The following is a 12,782-nucleotide window of genomic DNA, read 5'->3' as shown; positions in this document are numbered from 1 at the left end:
CCTCCTAGGACTGCCTTTGCTGCATCCCAAAGGGTTTGGATTGTTGTGTTTTCATTTTCATTTGTTTCCATATATTTTTTAATTTCTTAATTGCCTGATTGGCCCATTCGTTCTTTAGTAGGATGTTCTTTAACCTCCATGCATTTGGAGGTTTTCCAAACCTTTTCCTGTGTTTGATTTCAAGTTTCATAGCAGTGTGATCTGAAAGTGTGCATAGTATGATCTCAATTCTTGTCTATTTATTGAGGGCTGTTTTGTGACCCAGTATGTGATATATCTTGGAGAATGTTCCAGGTGCACTCGAGAAGAAAGTATATTCTTGCTGCTTTAGGATGAAAAGTTCTAAATATATCTGTCAAGTCCATCTGGTCCAGTGTATCATTCAGGGCCATTGTTTCTTTATTGATTTTCTGTCTAGATGATCCGTCCATTGTTGTAAGTGGAGTATTAAAGTCCCCTGCAATTACCACATTCTTAACAATAAGATTGCTTATGTTTGTGATTAATTGTTTTATATATTTGGGTGCTTCCGAATTTGGTGCATAGACATTTATAATTGTTAGCTCTTCCTGATGGATAGACCTCGTAATTATTATGTAATGCCCTTCTTCATCTCTTGTTACAGCCTTTAATTTAAAGTCTAGTTTGTCTGATATAAGTATGGCTACTCCAGCTTTGTTTTGGCTTCCAGTAGCGTGATAAATAGTTTTGCATCCCCTTACTTTGAATCTGAAGGTGTCCTCGGGTCTAAAATGGTATCTTATAGACAGCAAATAGATGGGTCTTGTTTTTTTTGTGTGTCCATTCTGATACACTGTGTCTTTTGATTGGAGCATTTAGTCCATTTACATTAAGTGTTATTATTGAAAGATAGGGGTTTAGAGTCATTGTGTTATCTGTAGGTTTCATGCTTGTACTGATGTCTCTGGTATTTGTGGTCCTTGCAACATTTCACTCACAGAGCACAGAGCCCAATGCGGGGCTCGAACTCACAATCTGTGAGATCATGACCTGAGTGAAGTTGGTTGCCCAGCCGACTGAGCCACCCAGGCATCCCTGTCTTTTTTTCGGCTTCCTCTTTTTCCATAATTTTATCTTCTAATTCACTTATTCTCCCCTCTGCCTCTTCAGTCCATGCTGTGGCCGCCTCCATTTTATTTTGCACCTCATTTATAGCATTTTTTATTTCATCATTACCATTTTTTAGTTCCTTGATCTCTGCAGCAATAGATTCTCTGCTGTGTTCTATGCTTTTTTCAAGCCCAGCAATTAATCTTATGACCATTATTCTAAATTCTTGTTCAGTTATATTGCTTATATCTGTTTTGATCAGTTCATTAGCTGTCATTTCTTCCTGGAATTTCTTTTGAGGAGAATTCTTCCATTTTGTCATTTTGGCTAGTTTTCTGTCCCTTACGTGTTTTAAAAGCTTGTTATGTGCTCTACCCCTGCGAGCACTGCTATATTAAAGGGGGGGTCATACACTGTCCAGGGCCTCGCCCTTCAGAAGGTGTTTTTTGGAGAGTGTTACTTGCTCTCTGTTGTTGTGACTTTGGTTATTTTATTTCCCTACTTGTAGTGGCGTTTTGGACCCTCCACCAGGTGTGCTTTGATTTGTTCCTTGGAGTAGCCCTATGGCTCGTCAGGTTGTCCTGGTGTATCCCTGGTAGCGACTCAGTCTCTTTTCCTCCCAGCCTCTTGGGGTTCAAAGTCCTTTGGCTTCAACCCTTCTTTGAGAGACGTGGGAAGTTTGGATCCCCCTACTTCTCTGCCATGTTGGTCCCTCCCTCAATACTGAGCAGTTCTAATTAATACTTGTTATAACCCTCCCATGCCCCTGTACATTACAGACAGGTAGGTAGGTAGAGGGGTAGAGTTATACAGATATATAGATACATAGATTGATTTGGTTTGGTTTGGTTTTAATTAGCATTTTTTTAAGTTGTGGTAAAATACACATAACCAAATTTACCATCTTAACCATCTTTCAAGTGTGTAATTCAGTACTGTTATGTATGTTCACAGTATTGAGTAACCAAGCTCCAGAACTTTTTCATCTTGCCAAACTAAAACTATATACCCATTAAGCAACAACTCCCCATTCTCTGTCCCCCAGCCCCTGGCAACCATCTTTCTGTCTTTATAAATTTGACTGCTTTAGAGACCTCATATAAGGGGCATCATACATTATTTGTGTTTCTGTGACTAGCTTATGTTAATTACCATAATATTTGCAAGGTTCATCCACTTTGTAGAATGCGTTAGAATCTCTTAAGGCTGAATAATATTCCATTGTATATATACACCACAGTTTGCTTATCCATTCACCCATCACTGGACACTTATACTGCTTCTACTTCTTAGCTATTGTGAATATTGCTATTATGAACATGGGTGTACAATATCTCCTCAAGACCGTGCTTTCAATTCTTTTGGATAAATACCCAGAAGTAGAATTGCTGGATCATGGGTAATCCTATTTTTAATTTTTTAAGGAATGTCCATACTGTCTTAAAAGCAGATGTCCCATTTACACTCCCACCAGCAATGCACAGGATTCCAATTTCTACACATCTCCACCAGCACTTGTTACTTTCTCTGTCTCTTGTTAATAGTAGTCAACCTAAAAGATGTGATAATCTCATTCTGGTTTTGATTTGCATTTTTGTGGTAGCAAATGATGTTGAGCATCTTTTTATATGCTTATTGGCCATTTGTACATCATCTTTGGAGAAATATCTGTTCAAGTCCTTTGCCCATTTTTGAATGGGTTTTTCTGTTTTCTGTCATTGAGCTTTCTCTATATTTCTGGACATTTAATCCCTCATCAGATTATGTGGTTTACAAATATTTTCTCCCATTTTGTGGGTTGCCTTTTTATTCTGTTGATAGTATCCTTTGGTGGGCAAAAAGGTTTTAATTTTCAAGAAGTCCAGTTTGTCTATTTTTTTTCCTCTTAATTCCTGTGTCTTTGATATCATGTCTAAGAAAACATTGCCATATCTAGTGTCATGAAGCTTTCCCCCATGTTTTCTTCTAAAAGTCTTATAGTGTTAGGTTTTATATTTGAGTCCTTGACCCATTTTGAGTTAATTTCTGTATATGGTGTAAGGTTCCAGCTTCATTCTTTTGCAGGCAGATGTTCTTTTTTCCAGCACCATTTGTTGATAAAACTGTCCCTTTCCCATTGACTGGTCTTGGCACCCTTGTTGAAAATCACTTGACCACATATGCAAGTGTTTATTTCTAGGCTCTCTATTCTGCCACACTGGTCTATTTATCTGTCTTCATGCCAGTAACACACTGTTTTGATTACTGTAGCTTTGTAGTCAGTTTTGAGATCAGGAAGCATTAAGACTCCAGCTTTGTTCTTTTCCAAGATTCTTTTGGCTATTTGGTGTCCCATGACATTCCATAAGAATTATAGGATGGGTTTTTCTATTTCTCCAAAAATGTCATAGCAATTTTTTGTTTTGTGTGTGTGTGTGCATGTTTTTTTTTTTTTTCAAGTAAATGCAGGGCTGAAACTCATAACCCCAAGATCAAGAGTTGCACACTCGACCAACTGAGCCAGCCAGACACCCCTGCCCTTGCAGTTCTGTTAGGGATTGAATTAAATCTGTAGAATTTTGGGTATTGTTGACATCTTAACAGAATTAAGTCTTTCAGTTCATGAACACAATAGGTCTTTCCATTTATTTCTGTCTTTAATTTCTTTCAGCGCTGTTTTCTAGTTTTCACTGTACAGCTCTTTGGCCCCCTTGGTTATGTTGATTTCTAAGTATTTTTTTATTCTGTTTTAAATGGAATTGTTTTCTTGGTTCTGTTTTGTATTTTTCACTGTTAAGTGTATAGAAATGCAACTAAGTTTGTTGATTTTGTGTCATTCAGTTTTACTAAATTCATCTATTCTGTGGAATCTTCAAGGTTTTCTATATAGTAGATCATGTCCTTTGCACCCATCTTATATTTTAATACTGTTTTGTAACTTTTTTCACTTAATAAATGTTTCAAACATTTCCCCATGTTTCATTTTTAGTTACAGATTTACCAAAATTTGTTAAAACCAGGTATTAATGGACTATACAGGAGAGAAGTGATTCCAGGAACAATGTGTATTGGGTGAAAACCTCAAATTCCCCCAAGCTTCTATTTCAGCAGGGCATGCTCACATCACAGATGTATCATTGGATCTGCCTCGTGAGCTGTCAGAGCATAAAGGCTCGAAGACAGGAGCCCAAACCAAAGGTCTGAAGGCCATTGAGAGGGCCGGCTACTCTCATTTGGGCCCTTCCTGCTGCTCTCTGGCCATTGCTCTTTGTTTGGACTTTAAGTTCCACATGTGGGCTCCTCCAGGAATCTTTTCCTCTGTTGCAAGGGAGGAGGATTCTACCTTACCACACCTGGTCAGAATCCAGCTTCTGAGATTGACTCTTTATTCCTGCTATATGCAGAATAATATTCCTGCTATATGCAGACTGTGCTGCAGTCGTCAGATCAGCAACCCCAGGCAGGGGACAGGGGCCAACTGTCATGGCTCCGTGGAGAGAGTGACAACGGGGTATTGTATGTGGTCTGAGGAGGGGTGCAAGAAGGTGTCCAGGAGGGGGGACCTGGAAGCAGAGCCCCAAGGAGAATGGACTTTAGTGGGTGTGCAGGGAGAGGATGCTGGCCATTGTCATTCAGAGGATGTGACATTGCTTGGCAGCTCTAGGATCCAGGGAATGGATTACTTTCTCTTTTGTCTCTGTCACAGTACAAAGAAAGATGGAATGCAGGAGGCAGTTGGGAATTCATCTTTATCATTGTGCTATGCCACAGTAAGGGTTTTCTAACTAGTCAGGCCATAGATCCTTTTCCTCAGCTGTACCTCAAAGCCCTTTAGAAAAAAAGGAGGTCTGTTTCTACTGAGGGAATGTGAACCACTGTTTTTCTTGGACTGAAGAATCTAGTGCTAAAAGGAGGTAGGGAGCCTGCACTATGTTCGTGGCTTTGTGTAGGTGCACTACCGTATTTCTTCTGCTTTGTGGCACATCTCTACAAAAGCAAACATGGTGCCCATTACCTCAGTCACACCTTTCACCAAAGCACATCTTGATCTCACAAATGTTCACGTGTGAAATGTGACGTCTTCAAAGCAATGTGACATGGCCTCTTAATCTCTCTCAGAAGGTGCTTGTAAGGGTGACTGTGTCTTCCCCATTGTTCTGATTAAATAACTTATGAGCAATAGGGCTGAGAATTCCACCAAGGTGCATTCATTGCTCTAACCCAGGCCTATTTCCAGCCCTCAGTTCTGTCTTCCCTTGGAGCCTTAAGGCCCCCTCCAGCTTAACAGTTCCCTCCAGTCTTAACAAAAGCCCATTCCATACAGCTTTGTGGAGCTGAAATGTGAATCTGATCGTGGCATTCCTTTGCTTCAGAGATAGCTATAGAAGATGGTCTGCTTTCCACAGTGGTGCCTTGCTGGGCCCTGCCCCTCTCCCAAGCCTCCTTTCTCCCCACACTCTGCAGCAGCTTGTCAGGCTTATTCTGCATTTCATGCCATATCCCCTCTGCCTGACATTCCCTTCCCTCCTCTTCTGGCTGACTTCTCCTCAACCTTTGGGACTCACTTCAATTGTGATTTCTGTAGGAAGGCCAGGCTTAGGTAGCATTCCACCTGTGCAGACATCCATCACTAGGAGCTTCCTGAGTGCAGAGCTGAGCCATTCACAGCTTTACTTTCCCTCGACTTAGTCCAGTAGCAGGCTCATAGCAGACAACCACCAAGGTGGATGGATGAGAAAACATCCTATTGATGCTATGAGTGGGTTAGTGGTCAAGACTCGTGCTATGACGAGTACCTGTGCAACAGAGCCCCTCTGCTAAGGTAGCCTCTACTCTGAGTGTTCTTGGGGAGTCAGGCTTGTCTTTGGCTTGCACTTAAGTGATTTTGATGTACTTCTTTTTTTCATTTTTTTTTAAATTTTTTTTTCAACGTTTATTTATTTTTGGGACAGAGAGAGACAGAGCATGAACGGGGGAGGGGCAGAGAGAGAGGGAGACACAGAATCGGAAACAGGCTCCAGGCTCTGAGCCATCAGCCCAGAGCCTGACGCGGGGCTCGAACTCCCGGACCGCGAGATCGTGACCTGGCTGAAGTCGGACGCTTAACCGACTGCGCCACCCAGGCGCCCCTTGATGTACTTCTTGAGGGGACATACAATGTCTCATATACTTAAGGAACTGAAAAGCACTCCTATAGTCAGGTGGATACTCTTCCCTGATGGCCTTCTCAAGACTCGCTGAGTCAGCTAGAACTTTTTTGGTGAAAATGACAAGTATGCAGATCCAGTTACCTTAGGCAGAAAAGTGAATGAATTAGCATTTTGAGTAGTCTCTTGTATAAAAAACTACCCCCAAAACCTGCTGGCTTAAAACAATAGCTGTTTTATTATTTATTTGTGATTGTGAAACCTGGCCAGGCCCAGCAGGGACAGCTCAACTTAGTTCTGCATAGAATCTGCTGGGGTGGCTAGAGCAGCTTGGGGCCAGAACAGGTCAGTCTGGGTCCTGTGCCAGGGCCTTGATTCTCACTGTTGTCTGGGTTCTTTGACCCTTTTTATGTGGCCAGCTTGGAGGTCTCTACATGGTGGTCTCAGGGTACTTTAACTTCTCACATGGCAGCTTCTCCAGAAGTCAAAAGTTGAACTGGACCTGTTTGAGGCTTAAGCTTAGAACTAGAACAGCATCACTTCAGTCACATTCTGTTAAAACAGGTCAGAGAGCCAGCCCAAATTCAAGGAGAGGAAAACACACAAGGGCAGGAGTCCTGGGGAAATGTGATTCAGTGGAGCCTAATCAGATAGCTGCCTCCCCCGGCCTGTGGGACTGAGGTGTCTGGGGTGATCAGTGCTCAGTATAGCAAGTCCAAGGCCAAGCCCAGGTCATCGGGACTAGTTGTGCACATATGCATAGCTCTCACTGGTGCTCTGTCTCTCTACTTCACCTTTCATCTGTAGGCTTTAAATCACTTCCCTGCAGGCAGTGTCATCCTAGCCCTCCAGCATCTCCAGGAGTATCCCCTCCTAGCTTCCCCTGGAGAAGTACATTTCCATACTTGAATCTCAGGCTCTGGAAAAAGCAGCTTGTGTGGCCTTGGGCAACTTTCCTAACTTGTGTGCCTCAGTTTCCCCCTCTGTCAAATGAGGATGTCAGAACTATCTACTTCAGAGGACACTGTGAAACTTAGAGAATATCCTGGGCTGTGCTGCCTGCAGGGCTTGAGTGGCACATCAGATGCTCATTACAGCATGTCATGGACTGGGAAGAAGAGGTCCACAGGGCTTACCCCAGTGTGACTCTGCCTCTCCTGGAAGGAGTAGCTGGCTGGTACCTCCAAGGACTGGCCCATTGCAGCTTCCTGGGAGGTCCTGAGTAGAGATGGTGGTGCTAAGGGGGTTGACACTCCTTGCCACTGTCCTCACCATACTGGGAGACATCTGCTCTTCTGAATTTCACGAGGCTCTTAGTGGTACTAATCGTTGCCTTCCTCTGGTGTCTGGCAGGACTCTGAACCTCACTTAGTCTCAGCAGTAAGTGCCGTGGTCTGCACAGCCTGGGCCCAGAGCCCCTACTGTCCTTTCTTGTTTCTTGAGGCTTCCCTATCAGGCATTTGTCATGGCCCAGATGGGCAAGAAATCCACCTTCTTGCTACTGCTTCCCTCCCAGGTCCTCAGCCTGTGGAAAAGTGTGGCACATTCTCAGCAGCAGCATTTCAGGCTCTCTGGCTTAGCACACCTGGCAGCCACCTGACCCAGGAAGGGTGTGGTGTACCAGTGTAGTTGTGAGTGCACAGGCACAGGGGTACCAGTTTGAGCATTCCCAGTCCTTCTCACCTGTGTTCTCAGCACCTGCCTTCTTTTACCTACTGTATATTGTTTTCTGGGTTCTTCTTTTGAAGATGAAGATGGGACTAATTAGGGTCTGCCATCTAGACTATGGAAGAACAACTTGCAATAACTCTCTCTCCTCATGCCCCCGGAGTGTGCTCCACTGCTGGTTCTGGCTCCTTCAAAGCTATAAGAGTACTGAGCTGTGTTGGGGCTTGTCTTGGGAACCCTTGGAGTAAAAGCTCAGATCAGACCAGGGCTGAATTTCCTATATGTTTGGGACAGCTTTGAGTATGCATGTGCTCTAGGAAGGCGATCGGTAGCCACTTGGCTAAGTTTCACCTTTCACTGTAGAGCTCCGACTCTTGAGTATGTACCTGGAGGTGAACGAGGGTCTCAGGGACCAGACTGGAGCTGCCAGTATGATGTCAGGGGCTTGTAGCAGGCTGTGTTGTCTTGGATTTCAGTAAGTAGTAGAGACGAAATAACATGTAATGTGATTTCCAACTTTCCTAGGGTTTCTCCTTGTTCTCTGAGACAAAATGGGTCCCTTGCATTTGGCACACCTGCTTGATACTGGCCTTGCACAGCTGTTTTCCCCACTACCACATGACAAGAAAGAGAGCACATTTCCCTTTGTTTTGTGGAAGCTCAGGCTCAATTTGCCTGTAGGGGTATGGCTATCCAGAAGAAGGTAAGGTGAGCTGGCTGTTTCTTGGGGCCCATGCTGGCCATTGCCTTTTTGAGTACCAATATTTTATTTTCTACACTTAGGCACTAGCCCTAGCAGGATTTTGAGCTCTTAGGCAGCCACCACCTGCCTCTGCCCTGCCCCTCCCTGCCTGCACTTGCCACCTTGTGATTCTAGAGCTGGTAACCCTCGTTCTGGTGTCCATGCCAACTCCTCTTGGGTAACAGAGACAAAGCATGCTCAACTAAGATACTCCTCAGCAATAGCACCTTGACTATATCAGTGATTGCTGGTATTCATCATGCATCTAATTTGTCACTAACCAAATGTTACTGAGCCACCACTCACCAGACCTATGCTAGAAGCTGAGAATGTGGTAACAAACACGGCAACAATTGACATGCCACTCTTACCATGAAAGCAGATGAGGGAGCCAGACAAATGCCCACAGGCCCCAGGCCCCAGGAATACTTCTAGTCTGCTGGGTTTCAAGCTGTCACGACGACTTTGCCAGTCTGGTCCACCAAGCTATAGCTAGCTACCTAGCTTCATGGGCTCCTGGTAGGGTCTGCACCTTGCACTCTAGGAGCTAGTAGCTATAGTCCTTCCCCCTAGACAGACTGAACATCTGGTTGAATGAGGGCTCATCCTGTAGAGGAAGTTCAGCCAGAGGAGATGCTGAGAATGCTGACTTTCCACGGACTTTGATGCAGCACAAATGTATAGGAGGTCTTTTGGAATCAGAAGCATGATGAGGGAAGTGATGTGTGTGATCGCAGTCAGCTACTGGTCCTTCCCAGCTGTCAGTGAAGCAAAAAGGCCAGGGTGCTTTATGTGTCCAGGCTGTCAGCCAAGTGCAGATCCATGGGATGGGGAGATGGCTGGAGGTATAGCTGTTGTGACTCAGCTGTTGCCGGGACCTGCTCATAGCCTTTACAACTGTGTGTCCTCAGAAGGTGGCCAGCTCTTGTCTGCTGGCATTTGTGCAAGTGCCCAGGCGATCTGTGGACTCAGTTGTTCTAGTGACAGAATGCTTTGTGCCACTTTTAGACTAAGCTATTTAATGTCACTTGGAGAGTCTTCCAGCAGTTTATACTTTAACTGAAACTGTTAGATCACTCCACTCTTACAGATAATTTATCAACAGCCTATTATTTTTTCCTAGGAGCAGTGATTAAAGATATTACTCAGATAACCACCATTTCAAAATTTTTGACTCTGTTGATATTGTCCAATGAATACAAGCCAAGGTAGACGTTGTGTGTGTGTGTTTTTTTCTTTGTTTCTAGGCAAGCCAATTTTTTCAGTTGATATTCACCCTGACGGGACCAAGTTCGCAACTGGAGGACAAGGTACGTTCACAGAGTAACAGAGGGAGTACTCACAGCCCTGCCACCTTACTCTGCTTCTCCTGGTTGTCCACTGAGCTGAAAATAGAACACTTCTGTTTTTCAGTATGGATAAGATTCCATTTAAAATGTATAATTATAGGGGCGCCTGGGTGGCGCAGTCGGTTAAGCGTCCGACTTCAGCCAGGTCACGATCTCACGGTCCGTGGGTTCGAGCCCCGCGTCGGGCTCTGGGCTGATGGCTCAGAGCCTGGAGCCTGTTTCCGATTCTGTGTCTCCCTCTCTCTCTGCCCCTCCCCCGTTCATGCTCTGTCTCGCTCTGTCCCAAAAATAAATAAAAAAACGTTTAAAAATAAATAAATAAATAAAAATAAAAATAAATAAATAAAATGTATAATTATAATCTATTATCTGAATAGGTTAAATAAAAATTCTTTTTTGGCTCTAGTGTGCTTGCTCTGTATAAATACTTTGGTAGTGGGTGTATCTTTTTAATTCCTATTCATTGGGCTAATATTAAAATCAGTTTGCATCCCCAAGCCCCAACTTATTGAACACAGAGAGTGGCAGGTGGTCCCGGGGGTAGAGCCCCAGTCCCAGAGGCTAAGGTTGGTTCCTCATCTTTGTTCTGGCCACACTTGCTCATCTGAAAAGGAGGAGGAGATGACTGAACTATGGAGGTAGTCGTGTAGTTATTAGGCCCATTTTCTGGGTTCAGAGGAATTTGGCTGAGTTAGAGAACAAGTATGCTGTAGGCAAGTAAAATGCCCATGCCATTTGAAAATACAGTCCATAGCGTTGTCAGTGTACTACATCCAGTGTTGCGGTGTCACAATAATAGCCCTGCTTAGAAAGACAGTCATTTATCAGGCCACTACACCAAGATATATATATGGTGGCATAAAATAGCATTCCCAGAGCCCAGTCCCTGGTAGCTTCACCCCAGAGCAGTGTCTTTCTCTGGCCAGCGACTCCCTGGATAAGAGTGCTTCTGTGAGTTCCAGGTCCTCAGGCAGGGTGCTGCAGAGTGGGCTGTCTATAGACTTCCTGCTGCAGGGGTATGCAGGGAGGTCTTGATTTCCTTCCTGCATGCTGTGGGCTGCACCCAGAAGGTGCCCATGATGTCACCTACGGCCACTGGACTAAGCTGAGGGACTGGGTTTTTCCTCATCCATAAGAAGAGGCATACCTTCCCACCCTTCTCAATAGAGTAAGGTCAAGAAGAGCTGTTTAGGAAATATTTTTACATAGTGGCCAATAGGCAGTTTCAGGTATGCCTTATGGTAATTCTTATCTGTCCATTCGTAGGCATTTAGTGGTTTTTACTCCTCTAAACTAGTTCAATGAGGGGCTAGACTTTTCATTAGGTATCAGTAATGGAAAGCTTAGAAAGAAAAATCATTGCCAAGATGCACACATAAATTTTTTAGCAGAATACTGTATCACTTTATAATACTAGAACAGTAAATGCCCTCTTTCAGTTGATCTCCCATCTGCAGGTGAAAGCAAAGGGCAGATAAGGTAATGAACCTTTTTTCCTATGTTCAGAGCACATTTCATTCAGCCATGGAACCAGGCAACATCTGGAAAGGGACCGAAGTACCAACAGGGATGTGCTGCTATCCTTGGGTCCTGAAAGGGTCCTGGGACATCAACTTTTCCAGCTCTTCATCTTACAGATGAGGAATCTGGGTCTTGGGCCTGGATGAGGACCTTCTGGGAGTCTGGAGAGATCTGTGTTAGAGGCCAGACCAGACCTCAGTGCCCTCCTGTTTTTTAGTGCAGAGTTCTTTTCAAAGTCAGGTTGGCCTCAGCCTACTACTAAATCCACATCGGTTTTGATCCCCATAAACACTTGTTTTCTTCATCTTTTCCATATATTAGTAATGCAAATTTAGTCTCCTCCAATCTAGTCCATTATGGTTTATGAAAGCTAAATGAGGACTGTGTCTCAGAGTTAATATCAAATTTCTACTTATTGCACATTGAATTATTTTTGCTCCTTCATTCCAGGACAGGATTCTGGGAAGGTTGTGATCTGGAATATGTCTCCAGTCCTCCAGGAGGATGACGAGAAGGATGAAAATATTCCCAAGATGCTTTGCCAGATGGACAATCACTTAGGTATTACAGAGTGGCCCTTTGCAGGCTTTGCGTGTTGGCAGAGTGCCCAAGGTTAGCACATGTGTTTGTAATTAGAAAGATAAGGCCCCGTGCGGCGGTAACTCCCCTCGGCCTGCTGTCTGAAGGCACAGATGTTGGCTGCACACCTGGGTGAGTTATTCGGCAGAAGACTCGGCCCGCCCACAGAACCATCTTTGGACAGTCTGCAGGTACCTCTGGTGATTTCCTGCTCATGAGTCGTTACTGCCTGATACCATGGGGCTTTGGGGCCAGCAACCTGGAAGCAGTAGGGTTCTGGGGAAGGGTGTATTAAAGACAACTCACCAAAATGTCTCAAGATTGCCACTGTGTCACTCTGAGGCCCTCTGCCAGGACCCTTTTGTTGGTCAGACAGTGTTGTGGTTTCCTTTCCTACATTTAGCACCTTAGTTTCCTGCCTCTGAGCAACAGGGTGACTGTATCTGGCTCTGGTTTCCAACCTAGTTGCCTCCCCGGAGATGCTCCGTTAACAGTTATGTCCTCCCTTCCTTGACTCTGTGTGTTCTTGCTCTCCCATCTGTCTCTCAGTGCCTTCCGACGTGGAGTACAAGTCACAGGCAAACCGTTTGTGGGCTACAACTTGGATAGTGTCCCTTGTATTGCAGGGCTCCCAAAGGCCCAGCTGTGAGTTGCTCTAACCCATCAGGGGCCAAGGAGGCATTTCTGCTGGTCTTAATTTATAAGTGCAGAACCAGTCAACCTGCA

The 12,782-nt window shown here is 44.4% G+C and overlaps 1 protein-coding gene across 3 annotated transcripts in view; it reads left to right on the top strand.

Moving 5' to 3' along the window:
- Positions 1-12,782, top strand: part of LOC115498770 (protein HIRA) — a 92,427-nt gene that overhangs the window by 10,992 nt on the left and 68,653 nt on the right. For 2 of the 3 annotated variants that reach the window (XM_030292408.1, XM_030292410.2), the window contains exons 2-3: positions 9,855-9,917; positions 11,928-12,038. In XM_030292408.1, coding sequence (XP_030148268.1) covers positions 9,855-9,917; positions 11,928-12,038 — 174 coding nt within the window. The other variant, XM_030292409.1, reaches the window with a different exon arrangement.

The sequence above is a fragment of the Lynx canadensis genome, chromosome D3 (assembly GCF_007474595.2).
Source record: "Lynx canadensis isolate LIC74 chromosome D3, mLynCan4.pri.v2, whole genome shotgun sequence".
NCBI lineage: Eukaryota > Metazoa > Chordata > Mammalia > Carnivora > Felidae > Lynx > Lynx canadensis.
Note: the sequence above shows the minus strand (reverse complement) of the source record. Positions and strands in the feature narration are given on the sequence as shown.